The sequence below is a fragment of the Amphiura filiformis genome, chromosome 1, assembly GCF_039555335.1.
Source record: "Amphiura filiformis chromosome 1, Afil_fr2py, whole genome shotgun sequence".
NCBI classification, from domain to species: Eukaryota; Metazoa; Echinodermata; class Ophiuroidea; order Amphilepidida; family Amphiuridae; genus Amphiura; species Amphiura filiformis.
The window spans coordinates 28,157,281-28,180,750 of record NC_092628.1 but is presented as its reverse complement, the minus strand read 5'-3'; the positions used below and the strand labels follow the sequence as shown (position 1 = coordinate 28,180,750).

At 35.7% G+C, this 23,470-nt stretch overlaps 1 protein-coding gene across 1 annotated transcript in view; it reads right to left on the bottom strand.

Moving 5' to 3' along the window:
* Nucleotides 1-23,470, bottom strand: part of LOC140157685 (dual 3',5'-cyclic-AMP and -GMP phosphodiesterase 11A-like) — a 147,605-nt gene that overhangs the window by 18,448 nt on the left and 105,687 nt on the right. Inside the window, exon 4 of the mRNA XM_072180926.1 lies at nucleotides 12,602-12,742. Within this exon, the coding sequence (XP_072037027.1) occupies nucleotides 12,602-12,742 (141 nt within the window). The remainder of the gene's footprint in view (nucleotides 1-12,601; nucleotides 12,743-23,470) is intronic.

Sequence of the window (23,470 nt, the reverse complement as noted above, 5' to 3'; positions counted from 1 at the left end):
AGCCGGCCAGCCCTATCCCTTCATTATAAAATCATTAACAAGTACTGGTTAAATCCCCGCAAAATTGTGGAAAATTAAATCGAAAATCTTGAACACGATCGCTATTTTGAGCATCGTAACCCAGCTATCAATCACAGTATACACAATAGTTTGTTGTGAATTAATATTCATTACCCGTCGTAAGCTTACATATTCAGCCAATCACATCGGCTTTTATACATTATCTGGTTGCTAGAAATCTGACATTCTGATTTCATTTTCTCGATTGGTCAGAGAAATACCTCCAACGTACTATCGACCAATCAGAAACGCTGTTAGTAACTAAGACTCCTCGACCTCGTGTTGTGAACAAAATCTGAGCGCTGGGCAAATCAATTGTTCTCTCGATTATCAAACATTGACTTCCCATTGCAAATCGATGGCGATACTCTTCCGGTCTCGTCTTATCTTGTACATGTGAGCCCATCTCTAGATATGTTTTGCACGAAATAGTTTTTATCCCGGCGAATTTTATCAATATTATTACCAAAGTTACAGCTGTTTCATCGCTGTTTCGAGTCAGTTTTTTTAAGCAATCAGGTTAGTTTTAGTGTAAAGTTGAGAGTCGAATTTTACTTTGGTGTCGAATTCAGCTGACGCTAATGCATCTATTCGCTTTTGAAAAATTGCCTTGGTGCCCTTCTCAAATTTTCAACAGTTGCCTTGATGCCCTTTTGAAATATTACAAATTGCCGTGCTGCCTTGCCTTTTCAGTGAAAATCCACGGCAATTATCAACTTGCCCTAAAAAAGTTGCCGTGCCCCTTCAGATCCTTAATTCGAGGGCTGCATGATAATGATAATATCTTAGCACACCTGCTTCTGTAGGCAGTGAACCATTTACCTTTGCAGAATGTTGTTGATGATATTGTGATAAAATGAAGCACACCTTTTCACACAAAGTATTGTTATTGAAAGCCGTTGGAGGGGGCACTTGTATTCTGAGGTGGATATCATGCTCATGCATAAACTTTCAAAACAAACCGTAAACAAATATTTTCCAGGCTTCCATAATCAGTGGCATGTCCAGGGGAGCTTTGGGGCTGAAGCCCCCTGCACTTTGTTAAAAATCATGTACTTTGTTAAAAATCATGTAACCCCTCTGAGCCCCCTGCAGGAACAGATCCTGGACACACCGGTGATAATATACCCTAAACAGGCACTTAATTTAATGCCCATGTGACCAGATGGGCTCTGACATTACAGCTTGTAGACAGGAAGTCTGAAAAAGTGATCTTTGGCACAGCGGGCAGCCATCCTACATATGTCAATTGGAAATGTGGCATGCGTGACCAGATTTTCTAGCAAATTTGTTGATTTTTTGCAACTTTGTAGTATTATTGTAAGACTTTCTGTCAATAATTATTTTTCCGTCGGTAAAGACTTCCAAAAGTTAGTACTTGAAAACATACAAAAATTCAGAATCTCCCAATGTGTAATGAACTTAGCCTTATACATTTTTAGTAATTTCTATTATATGTCTGTCTGAAAGTTCCTATCTGTTAGCATTGTAGCACATCTACTGATCACTAGGTGGTCTTGGTATGGCAGTGCCCTTGGGTCACATAGGCATTAAATTAAGTGCCATTTATTAAATAGCCTAAGACAGCTGCTAAGCACATATTTTTGTCACATTTACTATGGTACCATAACAGCAGAAAATGGTCCCTATTTTTGTTATAATTTATTGATATTAGATGCTCGAGGCCCTTTCAAGCATACCCTTATTTTCTGATTTTTGACCACTTTATGCCCAAAATGATGTATTTTTTAGATGTTTTATGTTAAAGGTCCTGTCAAACATACACTTTTTCTGATTGTTGACATCCTAAACTAAAGTCAGAAGTTCTCCGCGTTGTGGATTTTTCTGCAAAAATCATAGACATATCAATTTGTAAGCGCTCTTTTAGCAAAGTCATAATTCATTGAATCTACAACCGTATGACAAAACAGGCGAAAATAGTAACTTTTTGCACAAGATTTGCAATTTAAAGAAAATTGGCCATTGCTCATAGTGACTCTATAGTGTATGGACAATATAAGTGTGCTTTTTTATTTAATGACATCAAATTTGACAAATATTGCAAGGAACACTTGAGGTTTTGACTTTTAAAACCTACATTTTGGTCAAAAAATGTGCTTGGATAGGTAGTTTTCAACAGATTTACCACATTCACCTTGCTATAACATTGAATTGCATTATCTGTTGACTAAAAGTGTTTTTAGGGGGAATCAAGTGTTAGCTTTCCTTTGATATAAAAAAATTCTGATTGGATTAAGGGAACAACCAACCAAAGAGGCCCATTTTTCAGCTAGAAGCTGAAGACTGGAGACATTCACTGCTTGTTGTTCTCTGCTTGGAAGCTCTTGGACGGAAATGTGTGCTCAGGTGTATTGAGGTGGAAACTGTGCGCATGATGGTTTATAAGAAAATCGTTTTTGTATAGAAACCTTTCCATATGATTCAGGAAGAAACGCAGAAAAAGCAGTTTTGTTAAAAGAGAAAAAAATGAACTGAAAAAGCTTACAAAAGCAAAATTTATGAAAAAAATGTTTTTTTATATGAACTAAATAATAAAATCGGCTTCAAAATTCAACATAATAAAGTGAAATTAAGTTAATAAACTAATCATTTCACCAGCAATCAGCATAGGCTATAGTTTATATATCGATCTAAGAATCCCCAAACACGACCATGCCCACTCTCTGTCTTGCGATATTGCAACAGTGTTGCCAAAACTTTTCAGCTTCAAGGCACGGCGCATTGACTCGCCAGGCCGCGGTAAAGGATTCTCAAGTAGCCCAATTTTCTAAGCTTCCAAAAAAAGGAAAAAAGCGCCTAATACCGGATATTTGGGCGGATTTACCCAATTTAGAACGCAAAAACACCCAATTGGGCGGAAAAACACTTGACTTTGAAACTTCCGGTACTTACTGGAAAGTTACTGACCGATCAATAAATGGTCACAAAACCCATTGTAATTTCAATTTGGAGCTTCAGAGACTCACAACCTTTATAAATCGGCTAAATTGAAAGGAAAATACATCAAATTAGTGCCGCGGCCTGAGACTGTCAAAAGTAGCCCAATTTTAGACAAGTAGCGGCATGCTTTTTTGAGTAGCGGCAAGTGATCGCCAAGTAGCCCATTGTGCGCCTAAGGCACGGCGTTGGCATCACTGTATTGCAATAACCTTATCGGAATTTTCCATCGTAAAAATTACAAAGCGGAAGCTGACAATTTTGGGCTTTACCCTAAGCAATGTATGAACGTACATCGATTCCCCATAAAAAACTACCCTTTTTATGTGTTTTTTTGCATGAGCATGATATACACCCTCCAACTAAGCAACATTCATGCATACTAGCTTCTCAAGTACACCTGAGCAACATTCATGCATGCTAGCTTCTCAAGTACACCTGAGCAACATGCATGCATGCTAGCTTCTCAAGTACACCTAAGCAACATTCATGCATGCTAGCTTCTCAAGTACACCTGAGCAAAGTACAGCATGACAGTTTCTTGTCAAGCATAAACTGAAGGTATCATAATAATAATAATAAGAATAATAGTTTGTGGAAAGTGAAGCATGAGCATTTCCAAAGGAAGCTTGAACCAAGTCTAGACCTAAAGCAGTATGCAGACTCCGAGTATTAGACGTAATGATGTAAAATTGATAATATGTTACGTATAATATCTGGTAGAAATATATTATCGATTAAACATTACTGGAAATATAATGGCAATAGATTAAATAACGTAGATATGTTACATACAATATTGTACGTCTAATAAAAAGTCTGCATACTGCTTTATGTTATCTAAGTTTTTGATCACCAAAGTACAAGTGTTGACAGTTTATGTCACTACAATGAAGTGAGACCAAATGACATACATGTTTCACTGGAGAACCATCACTTTTATGTGTGTATTTTCACAAATTATTACCCTAGAGGAATGCTTTAAAAGGTCATCTGCGATGAACGTTATCAAAATAATTATTGAGAAAGGGCAAGCAATAAGCGTGTTTCCTTTAAAGCTATAATGTACAGTCTTTTTAAATGAATTTGGTTAACTTTTTTCATACCTGATTTTTTGGCATATTTGTAATGTTTAAAATGTCCAAACTAAATACACTTAATTGGAATTGGCCAAATTTGGTTTGTTTGTTGGATATCAATTTTGAATTAATGTCAAGATACAACATTAAATCCACCATATCTCCACAGTTAAGCGACCAAAATAGTATGTTTTCTTTCATTTTACCTCACAGTTTCGGCTTAAAATGGACAGAAAACCTTCTTGACAGTAATATTATTTCACAATGTTTGGCACAGAATAACAAAATTAAAATTTGACCAAAATCAAATGACTTTAACACTATGCGTAGATACTTTATTTGCTATCAGCAGTAGATGACATATTTGCTATCAGCAGTAGATGACATATTTGCTATCAGCAGTAGATGATTTTATTTGCTATCAGCTATAGATGATTTATTTGCTATCAGCAGCAGATGGCTTATTTGCTATCAGCAGTAGTTAACTTATTTGCAATCAAAAGTAGATGTCTTGTTTTGCTATCAGCAGTAGATGAATTGTTTGCTATCAGCAGTAGTTGGCTTATTTTGCTACCAGCAGTAGATGATTCATTTGCTATCAGCAGTAGATGGTTTATTTGCTATCAGCATTAGATGACTTATTTGCAATCAGCAGTAGATGATATATTTGCTATCAGCAGTAGATGATATATTTGCTATCAGCAGTAGATGACATATTTGCTACCAGCATATGATATATTTGCTATCATGGCTTTATTTGCTATCAACCATGTCAACAACAGTATTTTCTATCATCAAGCGATGGTTTTATTTGCTATCAGCAGTAGATGACTTATTTTGTTATCAGCATGTGATATACAGGGTGAGTCAAAAAAAGTGCAATAGAGCAAAGAATCAATATTTATTCAAGAACCAAGTCAAAGTTTCCCATTATTGAAAATTTTTATAAATACCACACTCAAAAGTCACCTTCTGTGAAAATATGAAGTGAATCGCGACTACCGTTTAATTTTTATAAGTCCCTTTGCTGCGATACCCAATTTCGTTATTTGTCCACGAGATACGATGTATTTTGAATGAGAGCACACAATGCACGGTAACGGCATTAGCTCTGAAACTGACATCAACTTAAAAAAAAGGTTGATTTTTGAGTTATTTTAATTTCTTTTTTCTGTTCAAACAAACTTTCTAACATTACTTTAAGTCCTTCATACCTCACTCGACTCCAACTCCAGTTTTTTAATCCCAATATGTCCAATTTACTGGATATTTTGTAATTCACTCCACTTCAATTTCCGCGCATTTTATTTTGACATTTGAAAAAACCCGCCTACAAATGTGTATGTTTTTGATTGAGAATAAACATCTTTAAAGTAAAGTTAAAATGAAAATAACATCAAATAATGTTTCTTTTCCTTAAAAAAGACCAAGGGCAATAACACTTTGGGTGCTCCATTCAATTTCAATGCCAATGAGGTTAAGAAAATAGCAGTTGTTCCAAATCTACCTTACACAGAGTGCGCTGACATTCAAATTTTAGATGTCTCTTGGACAAACATTCAATTTGGGTATCGCTATAAAATGTGTCATAAAAATAAAACGGTAAATGCTAATTCCTTTATTTCTTCACACAAGGTTGCTGATGAATATATCATATATAAAATGTTTTCAAACCTAAAAGGTTCAACTCGGTTCTTTAATAAAAATGGATTATTTTCTCTATTGCACTTTTTTTGACTCACCCTGTATTTGCTATCATCAATAGATGGCTTTATTTGCTATCAACTATGTCAATAGTATTTTCTATAAGCAGTAGATGACTTATTTTGTTGTTAATAGTACATGAAGCAGCTAAGGGCTAAGGATGGATCCAATCATTCAATCAAAATATATTTACAAAAACACCATTTGTATTCATCAGGAATAGTGTCACTTGTAAACTCTGATTTGATTTAAGGGCACAGCCTATAGGAATAAAGACCAATCGAACATATTCTTGTTTATGCCATAATATTGTAGTATTTCAACCCTTTCATAACTTCAGCTGTGTAACTTACGAAAATTCCCGCTAAAAAGTGGTTCTTTTAATTTTTGAAAATCTGGATTTTTTCGTACTGATCATACTATAATGATCACCAGACAATAATGTTCTAATCACACTCTTGACTGTGTTGACATTATACGTCAATTTCCATGCAATTTCGGTCATATGCCCACGGATATGTTATGTTCAGTACTGTGTACCATGAGGAACTTGTTAACTTAAATTAATTTTTGTTTACTTTGATATTTTTTTACAAACTCAAATTATTTTTTCAAACTCGAATAATTATTACAAACTTTAATTTTTGTTGTTGCAAACTTTAATATAATGTATTGTGCATGTAGAGGCCCATTTATTGTCGGATTTCTGTATTTAGATCACGCAGGGGACGCACCATTAGATTCTCAGGGGTGCATGGGAGTTTGGGTCAGGCAGAATTTTGTTTGTATTTTTTTATCGCCTCCAAAGGGAGGATTTATTTTCACCGCCTTTTTTAATTTTTTTATTTATTTTTCAATTATAATGTATACCTTTATACAAAGTTGGGTGGGAGAAATTTGTTTTACTCACCAGTGAGGCAAACAAAATTTCATCTCACTAGTGGGCGAAGTTGTTTTTTCGTCTCACTAGTGGGCGAAGTTTTTTTTCAAAAAACTCCCATGCCCCTTGGAAATCAACTGGTGCGCCTCTTAACGCTGCTGTGTACTCTAGACATTGTGAAATTCGATGAAAGTGCAAAATGTCACCACTTTAAACTTCAACGGCCATTATTTCAATGTTCATTTTCTCGGTAAAATGACGATTTAGGTACACGATAACTCAATAAATACAGCATCTAGGTAAGCAAATATGATCATCGTAAAAAGCACGATTGACTCAAGAAACGATTTTCTCATTTTTTTATATTTTGGTCTATTTCCGATTTTAGGCATCATTTTGTGCAAATAGGCGTTTGTGAATTTTAAAAAGTTCAATTTGATGTCTTATATGGTCAATATCTCAAAATATAAGGCCAATTGATATAAAAAAATATACAAAAAACCGTTTTTGGAATGGAGCCTCAACTTTGAGCTAAAAACAAAATAAAATATTTTGGAAAGAGTGTTTTTTGTTATGATGTACCTAACAAATATTGCCAAAAACTCACTTTTTGTGATTTTCTTCAGAATTGTTGTTTTTACCCCAAATCTGTATTTATATTAAGATTTATTGATGTCTTGCCTTCATAAAAATGTATACTTTTATATGTCTTGTGCGAATAATTACAAAGTTATTGCACTTTTACTACATGCATGTCTGAGAGTACACAGCCGCCTTAACAACAATTGGGCGCTATTAATACACATTAATGTTTTTAAGCAAATAAAATTCCAAAATATGGTACGTTTTCTGCCTTTGCTTGCCACGTGGTAAGCCTATGTTGAGGTTATTATTATATGTAAAAAAATTCAAGATGGATACCAACAAGTCGTGTGGCGAGCGGTCTAAGACCCTTCTTTAAAAAAAAAAATCATATCGCATCGCACATAGACTCAATCTCGATAGCCTGAGTCTCGCTGGGAGTCTTGCTCTCTCATGAAAGTCGAAAGTTTGCAAAAAATATTTCAAGTTTGTAAAAATTATTTGAGTTTGTAGAAAGTTATTTGAGATTGTAAAAAAATATTAGAGTTTGTAAAAAAAATATTTGAGTTTGTAGAAAATCATTTCAGTTTGCAAAAAAATATTTGAGTTTGTGAAAAATTATTTTAAGTTTGCATGTCCCTCATGGTACACCGTAGTTCAGGGACCGTGCTTTTAAAAAACCGCCAGATCGCAATCAGGCCATTGACCTGTGTAGTGGTCATCGTTGCTCGCTCAACCATAACATCATGACTGTCCCTAATAGCTACTCATTAATAATGCGTTGCGTCAGGTCATGGACTCTATTCAATAATTTTAATCCTTTCTTTAAGGTCAATAGATGAAAGGGAGACCTTGAAAAACAGATGCATGTTTCTAGATAATATTTTATCATCCAAGCTGGTGATCTAGGATATTTCTAGGAGGCGACACTTATTAATTCATACCGCTCACATCTTTCTTCATCCAATGGACTTTGGGGAACTGCTGAAATAATAAGTGGATGTTACAATCTAATCGGCTACAATCGGCATAGTTGATGATATCTGATTCTGATAATTCACTAGTAGCAGCGAAATTACAGCGCTTTGTATCCTCTGGTGCACTATATAAATCTTATATGGATTCATGTTATTTATTTATTTTATAAATATTTCTTGTAAACACAATCTAATGTGGTGCTCACTACATGTAGAAGGCCTAGTCTGCAAATGTTCAGTGCATAAATCTAGTAAAGATAAAGCTTCATATGTTTAGTGTAATCAAATGAAATACCAAAGCTGGATATTATACAATCGTGATGCATTCATTCTTGTTATGGACGACAAGTATTAACTTTGATATTATTATGGCAATATCCATTCCCTTCTCAATTGATTATGCTTTCTTTTGAAAAATAAACCATGAGGCCTAGAGGCCATGATATAAACCTATATTCGGTATCGGAAACCTTCCACGGTTAGGGCGGCGCTTGCACTCGCATATTCGCTAAACTGCCGCCTCCTTCATTTGCCAACCTTTATCGAGGGGCGTGTTTGAGGTTTTATAGTCATACATGTAGGCCTACCATTTTTCACCCTGATGTGGCAGTCAACGTCAACGCGTTGAAGCAGCTGTTTCGCTTCACGCATCTATGTGGCGTATTAAGCGTGTGCATGTGTACACCAGCGCTTTGACCGAACGCTAGTAATTATTTGGCTGTGCCCAATTAAATGCTCACTGTACTGACATCACTGTACTACCACATCAGGATGAAAAATCGCATATCGCAAACCAGCCAAATTTGTCATAGGTTTGAATTGTAATAGGAAAACCGTGAATATATGGTCTCAAACTCTGAAACATCTGAGCAGAAACGTGTCCTTTTACGGTTTAAAGTGAGTCTGTACCTGTCGCCATCTTTGGAATATAATACAACATGCTCTGGCCAAACATCGGGTTAAATGTAAGTAAATAGTTCAAATCGTCTAAATTCAATAATATCAAACAGTCACGGACATTAAGTCAAGGCTACATGAGAAGTTTGGGGTAGGTCACACATTTCCTTGGTATAAAAAACAGCCAAAAGGATGTCAAAATTCCTCTTTTTTCATCTGCGATTTATTACTGAAACAGCATTTTCATAGGGCATACGCTGGTTCTTTCAATTCTAATTTAAAATCTGTTCGTCACATGCAGTCTGATTTGGCATCTATGTTTTCATCAAAGTCTTGGGAACTAATGTGGACAGTAGTTTTGTTTAAAAAACGGATACTGTTTAAAATATCAGTATTTACGCGAGCGACATTTTGAGTGTGTAAAATGCATTGAAAATTGTCGGCTAAAGAATGCATAAATTAAAATCGCGAACAGTAATAGCAACAATAACTATCTACATTCCAAGCGGAAACGCTTTTCATAAGCATACCACCTATTTTTGGGCAATCGCTGCAACCGAAATATGAAATTCCAGGCCATCTGTAAAAAAGAGCGTGAGCATATTTTACTATGAACTTGGGACATCAAAACACATGTTTTAATTGGTGTCAGACCTATTTTAATGATACGATAATTATGCCCCCAATAATGGCTTTCATTTGAACTATTATTTGTTAAACTGCTATTTTTACTTTTTGAGAAATTCATGAATTTATCGAAAAACTCGACGGAGAGTGTCACCGTAACAGCTACATGCCTTAAGAACCATGATTAAACAAAATATATAGAAAACGTAACATTTAATTTGAGAATATTTGTGTAAATCCTTCCTTGAAGACTAAGTAGGTGCATTAATGTGTGATGATTCTGAACCGACTCCTATGTACTTGCCTGGACTAAGTGCCAATTTATAGTAGTCATTAAGTATGTACTCCATAATGCATTAACAGACAGAAGATGGCTGTCTGCATAATGCAAATTAAAGCAACAGATTTCGGACAAATTTATTTAGATTTTTATCTCAAAATGATATGTCTGACTATCAAATATGTTTTCTTTTTGAACTAATGAATGAGGTAAAGCATATCTATTTCATTCCAGTGCTCAGATTGTGAGTGCATGTACATGTAAATCAGTGAATCGATTGGTTGATTTTGAAAAAAAAAGCAAGAGTTTGACACAATGCACTGTTCATAGAAGGTGAGTGACTCCTGATGATATGATTATAAAATTGTCAACAAAAAAGTTGTGTAAATAATTATATAGAAACTGACCAAGTACCAATATTAAATGAAGGAGGGGAGCAAATAAAATTTGGCTGAAACAGAATTCAAACCGGTGACAAGTGCTTAAAAAAAGTTGACTTGCCCTTATCGACCAACCCAAATATCTTTAAAAAACATGGTCGCTGTTTTGTGTGTTTTATTTATGTTTAACTGCGGTATCAATGCATAAAACCCCAATGAAAAAAGAAGTTGATAAAATATCTTTAACCTACTGACTTTCCTGATTCATTGCACAACTTTCCCAATTCATTGTATAAAAGCATGTGCTGCATGTATGATGAAAACATAGGCATTTTGTCTGGCAAATCCTATTGATTTTGTGCTCTTTATATGGCATTAGCGATTCCCTTGATATTTCCGACAATTATGAACATGATTTTGGAACAAGTGAGACTCCATTTATTAAGATTTACAGATTCTAGATGACATTTAAAAGTGCACTTTAAAGACCTGATTTATTGTCTTGTTTATTAGGTACCTATTCAGCCTTGGCATCTGAGGGGCAAAGAACCAAAAAGGGCTGATTTATTATTAAATTTTAATTGTTCCCATCCCGGTGGCGCCTGAAAATGTTTTTTCTGAGTGGCCAGGATTAAATAGAACAGAACTAGATAATGTGAAGGTAGTGTTGTTCAAAGCCATTTACATTCATTCTGCATACCCATACCGCATACAGGTACTTATTAAAATTAGTACAAGATTAGGGACCGATCGTTATTTACGGCAGGGGGGGAATGGGCGTTTTGGAAAAAATATTGACAGCAAATTTCGCGTTCCCCCCTCGCGTCCGCTCAAAATGTTCGTGTTCCCCCTTGTTTTCCCAATTTTCTCCATTTAAAATGTAACAAATCCCCCTCCTGGTTCAACTAAAAATTTCAGGTTCCCCCCTAAAGACCCCCCCAAATTTCGTGTTTCCCCCCTAAATTTTCCCATTCCCCCTCTGTTATAAATAACGATCGCTCCCTTATAAAGACATGAACCCAACTTTGATGAAACAATGCTTTTTCAAACTTGTAACCTCATCAAGCAGATTGTACAGTTCTAATAGATTGGGTTCTTTTCTCTGTGAATGTTGATACATTATTTGTAACCAACTGACCTCATTTATTTGAATGAGAAAAGAGAATGTATGATCTGACAATACGTTGATATAGGGGTGATTCCTTTACAAAAATAGGTGTCACAGGAGTGTTTAATGAGTGTCATGCAATAACTATGGCACATTATGTCATACCACCTAGGATTTATGATGCATGTTTAGTCTACTTTCATCACAAACCAGCCCTCATAATGGCTATTCCATTTGAAATTCAAACCCCCTATGGAAGACTTGAGCTTAATATAGTCTTTCACAAAGCGATTTTTTTTAAATTGAGTTATCTGAAAGTGACAGCATTAGAAATCTAAATCACCTGTGTGAGAGAGTAAGTTTATGTCTTCCATAGGGGATGTATGGATTCAACTGGAATTGTCCAATGTTCATTGGACCCATACTGCCCTCCCACGTAACATTGCTGTATCTGTATATAAATAACACATCAGATACAGCCTTCGTACAGGCTGCATCAGCAGTGGCAGTGCCACGGGGGGGGGGGGCAAATACCCCAGTTAGAACTCTTGCCCCCTGCTTCCCCCAGTAAAAACCCAAAATTACGAAAATTTCCACTTTTTACGGCATTTTTGCGAAAATATTTGTTGATTTTGCCCCCCCCTTGAAATTCACTTTGCCCCCTAATGCCCCCCCCCAATTTCTGGCACCGCCACTGTGCATCAGAATGAATGGTAACCACCAGTTTCCAGTGATTATGGACATGACTTTGCCTTCTTACATATTTTCTCTTCACTGGCTATCTTTATCTGACCTTCAACTTGCAAAAAGTGTTAAGTTTTGGAGAGCTGAGTTGCTCTTAGGTCAAGAAAATTGATGTTTCCCGGACCCCGCTTGTACAGAAAGTCAATGGGGACTATACTGTGTGCACCCATTATGTGCATTGCATGATGGGCTGTACACCCACATCAATTTGACGTGAAATTGACATCATAGCTGAGTTAAAAGAAAAACCTAAACCAACCAAGAAAGAAGTATATCAATCAAAAATGAATAACATGTACTCCCTTTTATCTTTTCAGTTACTTACCTCAGCGTTAGGATCCTTGACTAGCATGACGGAACATCTCTCACACTTGAGTAAGGACTGAGCTCTCTGCATGATCTTCTGTACAACATTATCCAAACAAGTCTGTTCCTCGAAAAGGTCATGAGCCACTTCTAAAAGTTTCTGCAAATATAAGAGTGATAACTATGTGATTATCTTCAAATACCATTAAATATCATGTTTAAGCCTTTGATGGAAATATACTTAAGTGATAAAAAAAATAAGCTCTCCTGTCTGTGCACTAATTATCAAAGACAAATTTAAAATCAAGAGATGATAGAGGATTTTGAATCATTTCAACTACAATTTCAGGATCTTGCACTCAAGGTTATGTCTAAAGGTACCATAGAATTTGATCGGGGAGAGCTTAGACTCTATTATATCCATAGGTAACCCTGTATAGTAAATCCACCATATTGGATTTGGAGTAATTCAGAGCATCAGGATTTTGGCTTCATGAGGATTTTTCCTAGGAGAGGCAATGGGGGTGGGGGATAAGTGAAATATGTGAGGGAAAATCAGAAAATTGCTGAAACTTTTGCCTTCTTGCCAAATATAGTGGGTTTTTTTTGGTAGTTACTGGGGAAAACAGGAGAAAAGCCCAAGATCAGATGAGGGTGGGAGACAAATATTCTAAAAATATTTTCATGACCTTTATATAACCCCACCAAAAATGTCTTATAACATGTTTATGTTTTAAAAACTTTTAAAAACATTTTTGCATTTGCTGGGTAAGTTGTTTTAATACTCTGCAGAATTGTGTCATTATCATTATTATCCCAAATTACAAAAGGTTGCCCAAAAGAATACACAAACTCTGACTTATACTCACAATCTTTAACATGTCACAAAGGTAGATGTCAAACGTAGTTTGGCAATTATTTTGTAATATATTCTATAAACAAAATCCACAGCTCATATGGCAGATATGTAGTGCGGCATCATGGAGTTGATTGGGCATTCATGTCACTAGTTTGATTTAAGTGCAAATGAATTTGAATAATGTAGAAACTGTACACTGGGTGCATACAAATTCCATAAATAAACATGGTGTCAAACAGAAAAGGTGCATTTTCCATTAACACTATCAGGTAAGATGCCACAGCAGTCAGTTGTGGTTATACCCATTTTCCAATTTTCTTGTTGCAATTCATGATGTGTTAATTTACAACTTTCATGAAAATAATGTATAATTCAGTTAGCAAATTTCACAATATGATCACCAAAATTGAAACACACGAACCCAGTAAGCATAAAATGTTTAAATATCAGATAATATAAGGGTTATATTTAAAACATTCAAAAACATTTCTAAAAATTTGCTACAAAAGAATAGTATTCTAACATAATGTTATTCACATTCTGCACTTTTGTTTCAAGAATCTTTGCTAAAAATACTTCACAATAGCATTTTGACAACATTTTCAACATGTTGTTGTGTTTATTCTGTATAAAATATTTGAAAAATATGTTCATGACCTTTACATAGGCTAACATTTAATATTATTAAAATATTTTGACCAAAACACTTTTACAACACATTTATGTTAATTGTTTTATAAACATTTTTGGTGTTTGTTGGGAATAATAACTAGTTATACAACTTAAGACAGAAATAATATGTCAAACATGTTGTTTTCAGTGTGTGGTTTACAAAAAGTGAGGTCCTATCAGGAAATATCACCTTCCCTTCTGCTTATTGAAATGTTAGCAGTCAGCTTAGATTATTTCATAGATGACAACAATAATATGTCAAACATGTTGTTTTCAGTGTGTGGTTTACAAAAAGTGAGGTCCTATCAGGAAATATCACCTTCCCTTCTGCTTATTGAAATGTTAGCAGTCAGCTTAGATTATTTCATAGATGACAATATATAATACCCACATGCCCAGATGGGTGCTGACATTACAGCTTGTAGGCAGGAAGTCTGGAAAAGTGACCTTTGGCACAGGTGTGGTCTTCCTGTACATTTCAATTGAAAAAGCAGCATGCATGACCACAATTGACCAGATTTTGTGGGAAATGAGGTAATGTTTATATTGTAAACCCCCGGGCTGTAAACATTTTCCTACTGTGTACACCTAGCTTTTCCTTTGTGAATATTTTTTCCATCATTAAATACTTTTAAAGCATTTTAAAAGATTTTTTTAAATCTTAAACTTTATAATAATTTACCTATAGATATAAATTATCAGTTGCTATCACTATAGTGGTCTTGGTATAGCCATATGATATCGATGGCAACACCCATTATAAAATAAAAATAACCCACTTCTGAACAGTAATACATATTTGTGAGTGGACACTACGAATGAGCCGTAAACTCGGCAAAAAGGTGTCTCAATTAGGCGCGACATGTTTCTCATTTGATAGCGTTTAAACCAATCAATAATCCTTTTGCTGAAGAGGATATTAATCTTCTACATAAAGAATCATTAAATTGCTCTAGTCTTTATTTGCTTTGGCTAAATCCTGTTCAAGTGGTGGGTTACAATTGCATTGTATTTTGTCTGGGTATGTATAAACAACAATTAACAATGAGGACATTCCTGAAGCTCGTTGACTTGGGGATGATTTCAAATGACCGCCAATTATGACTTTATTACTTGCAATGTGGAAAAAGAGACACACATAGAACCGAAAAAGGTACCATTTTTTTGAAGGAGCAGAGTTCAAGAAACCATAACCCCGCCTCTGGATATCGTTTGAAGTCAAATGATATACTATTTTAAAGCTTATGATATATATTTTCTAAACACAAAATAAAACAAAATTGACCGGGGGCCGAGTTTACGGCTGATTCGTAGTGTCCAGTCACATTTGTCATGTCAATGAGGTATGTTTTTTCAAACATAAGTATTATGAGATAGCAGATTGTTGAATACACAAATCTATTATAAGAAAGCTCAAGTGCCTAGTGAATACAAGTAACCAGTGAGGATTTCCCAGCTTGAATATTATATGAAATGTAATGGTATCAGCATAATGGGTCATTCCCTGTTGAAATACATACACCCCCTATGCAAGACATGGATTGAAAGGGACTTTCACAAATCCATCAAGGACCAACAAAGTATGCAAAACTGTGTGAGGTTGTTTTAGAAATATAAAAAATGACCATTTTCTTTATGGATATATGCAGAAAACTGAAAGGTTATGTCCGTCATTGAGAATTAAGATTGGTCTCTCATGACATGGCAATGCAGTGTCTACCTTGATAGGTTACTTACTAAACTAAACAAAATGATATGTCTCAAAGCTGCCGTGCGCATTTGGTTTTTTTAGCGTGTCTATGTCAGCTGAAACTGCAAATTAATTTTTTATTTCCTTTTTTCAGTTTTTTGCCGCAAAATCATGAAATTCTGAGACATATTTTGAAGAAAATGTACTTGATTTGATACTTGCATTGTTTAGGTATAAAACAATAATTGATATTTGTACTTCAAATATGTATATCAACCAGAATTTTATGCTGTGTACTTTTGAACACTCGTAAATGACATTTAAATTCAAAATTAAGTTTTAAAAAAACCTAAAAAAAACCCAAATCTTTAAAAAATGCATTCTGTATTTGCTTTAGAAAATGCCATGAGCTTTGAGACAAGTATTTTTTGTTTAGCCTTAGGGCATTATACTTGTAGTTTGGGATGACAGATCTCTGTATGGCCATTAACAATCATTAGATTTGACTGTACTTTAGGTGATCATGAAAAAAAGGACTGTCAAACATATCTCTATAATAGTGATCATGTTTAAATTATCAGCATTATATATTTATCATATTAACAATGTTATCAGCACTATATTTATCATGTTTACTTTTATTACGGTAATAGGTTAACTGCATGTATTAGCCGCAAGGGACAATGTTTAATTTGCTAAACAAGAATAATCATAAAATTCATCAAAATTAGGACTACTTCTGGCATTTTTGGAACAGTCATATTATGCTAATAAACCAGGCAAGTGGCAAATATGAAAGCAGTCTAATTGATTTCCTTCTTGTTAATATAATTTCATATTTGAGGCATACAGATGCGTACTTCCTTAACATTTCCAAGAAACATAATTCTGAATCTGAAACAAGTTGATAACTACGCCTACAAAGTTAACTATGCCTGTATCAGTATGTGTGATTTGATCAAGCAAAATCAGTCTGACGTCGGACATATGTATAAAGCATTTGCAAAGCTACATTCTGCATAAAACCCCATTGAAATCGAACATTTAGTTTCAAAGATATGAACAGTTGAAGTGTTTCAAAAACAATAGACAGCAAAAGAAGTTATTTCCTTTGTTTGTCTACATCTGAAAACTTCCGACTGATTTTACTTGATCACATCACATATGACTAAATCGTTACCTTTGAGTACATTTTGTTATCATTTATCAAAATTACACAATAACAGAGTACACATCAGCTTGAATTACTTACCCCCAATCACATTTGGTATAGACAATTGCGGCAAAGTTAAGTTGAGGTTAAAAGAATTTTAATGTTTCTCAAAATGTATTTTTTTAAATATTAATGCACTTTTAATGATGCCTCATCAATGTTCCTTTGGGTAGTAATGCTCTAGTAATGACAATACATCATTATAAATATGCATGGATGCATTGATGGATATGGCTTGTTAATATAGTCTCGACCATCATACAAATTTATGAGTTTGGAAAAGTCATTAATGCTGATGTTTGCAATGATTTTAATACTGAAAAACACACATACTTTATTGTTTTAGCTCTTAATGTGTTCAATAGAATACCATTTTTAGTACTATAGAATTAAATAGCAAGATATTGGTAAGCTCATCCTGTTCAATTTTCCTGTCTCTGCAATTTTCCTGTCAGTGCAATAAATTGTAATTTGAGTGAAAACTTCTTCAGACTAATGGTTCAATAGAGTGCTAACACGTGAAGATTATTTTGTAAATTAAATCTAATACTGGAACTAAAATTTGCAACTCACTATGTTGCGTCCGAAAACATTGGACTTCATCAGGCATCTGATTGATGATGTTGTGACGTCAGATGTGATGAAGGCAGTACTGGAGGGTGATTTCAGCACTGCCCATAATCCTTTGCAAAAGTCTTGTCACCAGGGCTCACATTCTTCTATATCTCTTTTAGATTAACCCTAACACCAGTAAAAACCACAAAATACCACGATGAAAAATTCTGATCATGCATGCATCCCAGGGTCTGCGATGACGCAATCACCCTAAGTGTGATATGCTCACGGAATTGCTGGCCGGGCAGCAATAACCCGTCCAGCTACCGGTCCGCGATCGTGTGCTTGGCATGCGGGGGGTCAAAGGTTCGAATCCCGGGGGTGCCAAGTCAAAAATTCTTCTTCTTCTTGAAAAATTCGGATCTTCTTTGACTTCCGATATCAAAAAGCATGGGTCAGTGTTGGGGTTAATGAGCTCAATATGCATCAAACTCCATGTGACCTTGCCTTTTATCCGGCCTTGTATAGGCCTACATCGGTGTTGTAGTTTTACAGAAGGCTTGTTCAGACAATCGCTTCAAGTCACACCTCTTTTGAATGCAAACTTACAAGTAGTGCCTGTCTAAATGCACTGGAATGTATCTACATGTGAGTTACTTTTGATGATTTTACATGTAAGATATCTTACATGTAGCGAGCTACTTTCGAATGTAAGGCCAGTGAGAACAAGACTTGCATGTAACTCGCATGTATGACCTTGATGATCCAATCCTATTGTGATTGTGTATAATTTACCTGTTAAGTTCACATGCTTACTTGTGAGTTGGCTTACAAGTAAGTCAGGTGTGGCCAGTCACTCACTTGTAGCGTAATTTCATTGCTGGCTTGCAAGTAAGTTACTTTCGAAAGTAGGCTACCGTCTAAACACACCTTGAGATTTAAGAGCATTGGCTATATGACCAGAGAAGCCAGTGTGTATTCAACTGCATCTCTGGCCAGGTGTCCAACAACCACAGCTGCTCAATACAATGAGATTGAAGTCCACTTAATTATATTTATGATGACCATTTTATGAATCTGCACATCCTGTGAATTTAACTATATACTACTATTAATCACAGCAGCTAAAGGGAGTATCCCATTATGCTTTGCGGTACGATATTGGACAGAATGTGCCGAAAATATAAACAAAGTTAACTTTGTTTATATTTCTTGTGTTACTCCCCCATTGGATGTTGTGTCATATTTTCCCTGTTTTTAATACTATAAATTAGTTATCCAATTAGACGACAAAGTGAAAAAACACTCTGACTGACCCAGATTTTCAGAAAACGGGGAATTTTCCAAAATATCATAAAACATTAACAGATTTTGAAGATTTTTAAGGTAATTTGCTAATTTGCAAAAAAAAAAAAAAAAGAAATAAAAAACGACCTTACTTAACAGGTCCATCTGCCCATGGCACGGGTTGGTGTTTTTTTCTCCTATTATGGATTAAGTTAATTTACTTTAATATCAACTGGTATTACATAGTGAAATAGAAGCTCAAAATAACATTAAAACTCACTGAACATCCGACCACACTAACATATTATGCAATGTGCACCTAACCTATTCACATTGGGTGACGGGAAGTGTTGAAATCATCCTCGGAGCAGTACATTGACCCATGAAGAGATAGAGATGACACTGCCATAGGAATACGACAAGAATATGTACATGCCTACTCCACAAACTACTAAGGGAATACAATATATGCATAAAGACAAGAGAATGTCATGAATTTTTAACAACTTCATTATAAAATGAATATCAATTTAGCTCCCAGAGCTGTATTCTGCATTTTTTGCTTGATTTTTCCTTCTCGATGCTTTAATGGAGTATTTCTTTCACCAGTGATTTTTGCATCCTCATGTTAGGGTATTGATTAATAGATATCCACGGAAAAAAACTTATTTCCAAAATTTCAGTTGATTCGGCCATTAAATTTTGAATTACGCATAAATACATGCATTACATCACCCCATAGGCAATCATCATTCAATCACCGACTCGTCGTGAGTGACGGTTGGGAAGTGACGCGGTACGAGCATGCGAAGGTACAATAGAGGCAAGACCTATTGCGCTAAGAAGGTTAAGGATAGTGACGAGGGCGGCGACAGCTAGACGTTTGAATGTGCACACCGCCGTGTCACTGCACATGAGCCTACCTGTTGTGTCGAAGCACCCAAATCTATCCCAAGCTTTCCAGCAGCATAAGGTCGAACCAAAGTTATACCACATAGTAACATTATCCCATTATGGTTCGTTGTACTGGTTTGACCGGTTAACGGACTGGGGGAATAATTTACTATCCACAAGGCTTGGCAGTTTGCTATAAGGGTCCCGGCGACTTCGGACTAGTGCGAGCTAGTATAAAACCGATCGGCGCCTTACATGGCTGCCACAGGCAACTACGTTGAAACACAAGTCTTCAGAGAAGTCACTTCAGATTGACCAACCAGAAAGTTACCCAGTTCCTGTTCTTTGAACAGACTTTTGCAACCAGAGGGACAAGCTTTTTAGCAATGACACTGCTCCTACGAGAGCGAACCAAACGAACGAACGAACCCCATAGGCCACTGTGTTATATATTTTCCTGTTGTAGACAGCCGGAAAAAATCAATTGGGCAGTATTTTTGTCAAAAGTCCAAAAGAATATGCACTCAAGTATAATGTAGTCCTAGGTTTCTAATGGTTTAAAAATTTAAACTTTTTGGAACAAGTTGGGGGATGAGGCTATGGATCATGAAGTGCCCCTTTAACAGATCATTTCATTTTTGTTTTCATAGCATATCGATGTAATACATTATACTACTCTGCAGGGCCGGATTGACCTTTTTGGGGGCCCTGGGCCAGGCCAAAATTTGGAGGCCCCCAAACGCACCGTGAGGAAAGCATGTGTACTCAAGTGGGCAAGTTTTTAGATTTTGACTTGGATACTTGCACGCGAAAAATATCAATTTTAGACTATTTTAGCCCGTTTAAAGCTGAATTTGGCTATAATACAGACCAGGGCACTTGAAGCAGGCAAAATTTTGCAGTTTTGTACCCTATTTTGGCTCAAAACATGGTGTTTTTGGCTCAAAAGGAAGATGCACACTGCACATGGCAAATTTGCCCATCTGGCCCTATGGTAAATCCGGCCCTGCTACTCTGAAACTAGAAATGATTGCAGATTATTAATTTTTATTATTTCATGCTTACAGGTACTGCACAAATAAATACACACAGATAATCTGTCATGTACTATGGCTATAAGAAAACACAAAAATTGTGATTCAAAAACAACAAAATAGTTCATAATCCGCAAAGCACAAAAACTTACCACTTGTACAGCTAGCAGCAAGTACACTATCAGACTCTTATTGCTGTTGCTGCAGAGGTATACTCCTACATAGCTACTTCATTGGTACTGGGTACTCTAGACACTGGTACTGCATTGGTACTCTAGAGAAGCCACAAAGAAGCTAGGCAGCAGTGTACCTCTGGGGTGGCAGCAAAAGGAATATGGAAGTGTAACTGGTGCATCTCACACAGTGGAATTTGCAATTAAAAACAGTCATACATAATAAACAACTAAAGAGTACCAACTGGGATAAAAAAAAATGTGGTCATGTCATGGCAAGGAATAGTGGGTGTGATACAACCTTCAAAATGCATAAAAGAGTGTAGTATAATGCTTTTAAAAGGTCAAGCAAAAACTTCAAGGGGTAGGAGTCCACACTTTTTACCATGCTGTTTTTGGCCAAAATTAAGGGCCACATTTTGGTAATCTCACACCTCTCATAAAAATCGAACAGGACTGTGCAAAGTCAAATCTACATTTTTTGCAATTTGAGGCAAGGAATAAATAGGAGTAGTTTGCTACTACTTTATTTTCATGAATACAGTGTCCTAAATATTGAAAAATACATCAATTATAGCCTTAAACATTTGATACCTTTATTCCATTAAACCAATTGAAGCAAGTTGTTTATTATGACTCTTATGAGCCATGAATATTGTATAATAATTCTATATAATACTCTGAATACTAGCCTATTATATGAACATAAAATCCTTCAAGACTTTACTGATGACTATAATAAGCTATAACATCAGCAGGAGTATGAAAATTTGATGGGCCTGGTGGCTATTATGGTTGCTTGCAATGGACTATTCCAGTTAAAATCTATACACCCCCTCTGGAAGATATAACCTTACGTTTTCCACACAGGTGTGAAGATTTCAAATGGAGTCACCCACTGAGGTAACCCTATCTGTCATGCTTTTCCATAGGGAGTATGGATTTCAACAGGAATAGCTCAATGTGACATTTTATGCTTAAGTAGCATTCAGTGTTACTCAGAATGACCTAAAATTGATGAAATTCCAAGTTAATATTGATCTTGAGAAAAAACAGCTTGGGGAAGATCTGCTTTTCAGTTAGTAATTTAGCAGTAAAATGTATCAGTCTCATGAAGTTTGAAGGGTGCGCATATGCCAATAAGATATGAGGTCACTGACAGCTACATATTCATACTATTAACTGTTACCTAAAATCTTTTAATCAGAGTCCATGTAATTGTAAAGTCCACTCTTTAGATATTTTGAATACCTTGAAGAAGTCAATCAGTGTGTTTCCACAGAGCATCGTTTTCCAAACAATAGAGTGCCCTTTTTTTGGCATTTCTGTACCCAAAAGATAACGGATAACAAAAACTGTGTACTGGCTGTCTTCTGTGGAAACATGCTGAATGATAATTTTGACAGAAATTGGTAGTCCAACATTTAATGGGCCTACCCATCAATTCAATGTTTTGTTTATCAAGCTAGAGTCAAAATGTTCCTAAAATCAGACCACCTCAACTGTTCTTGCCAAAGCAAATGCTATATTAGCCCCGGTCCCCGCACTCCGTGCATCCATGGGTATTCATGCTCGTCGAAAATTTCGCGAAATAGGGGGTGTTTTCAGATGAAGAAATGCGATTCGCGAAACACACAAAAAAAGGGTGTTTTTTCAAACCACGTGTAAAAAAAAAAAAAAAAAAGGGTATTTTCATGGAGCAGCCTACGTATTTCTGTCAGAAATATCGTTCGCGTTTTAGCGAAAATAGGGGTATTGTCGAAGGGCAAATAATTCGCGAAATCGCTAAAAAAAGGGGTGGTTTTCCCCTAAAAACTTGGATGCACGGAGTGCGGGGACCGGGATATTAGCTAACCATTTATCAATCAGCTAAAGAACATTGATTCTGTCTTTTGCAAACGTTTGTGCATACAAAGAGGAAAGCAAGGTGCTGAGCTTGAGTATGATTGCAGTTAGTTACAAGCACCAGTGGGAGGGGAAGGATGCAATGTTTGGGCAGAGTTTAGGCTTGTCATTAATAAGAAACTATCGTTTGCAAGCCTTCCCAACAACTTTTCGTCATTTTGTATATTAAAAGTTTGTTAAATATAAGTGATTTGAAGTGGCTAAGTGGTTTGGTGATGTTGTTAGTATGCCCAACCATTACCTCCCTCTCCAAGCCTACCAGAATGACAGTCCCTAGGCCACCAGGGTCCCTGCCTACCAGATGGAAAGCCCAATTACATCACAACATAGGGATGATACTACAGAATGCAGAACATCAAGCAAAAGGCAGACTGGAGACTACGTGTGTTGACAAAATAATTTGCAAAATGCTTGCCAGACAATATTTTGTATTAACTTTTTGTCCACATTTTTAAAATGTTCTTGTAGTGTATTTTCATATAAAAACATTTTAAAAATGTGTTTTTGACTTTTATATAACCGGACATTTTAATGTTATCAAAACCTTTTGACCAAAACCAAGCGGCAAGTATGTTATAACATGTTAATAACTTTTTTAATACAGTT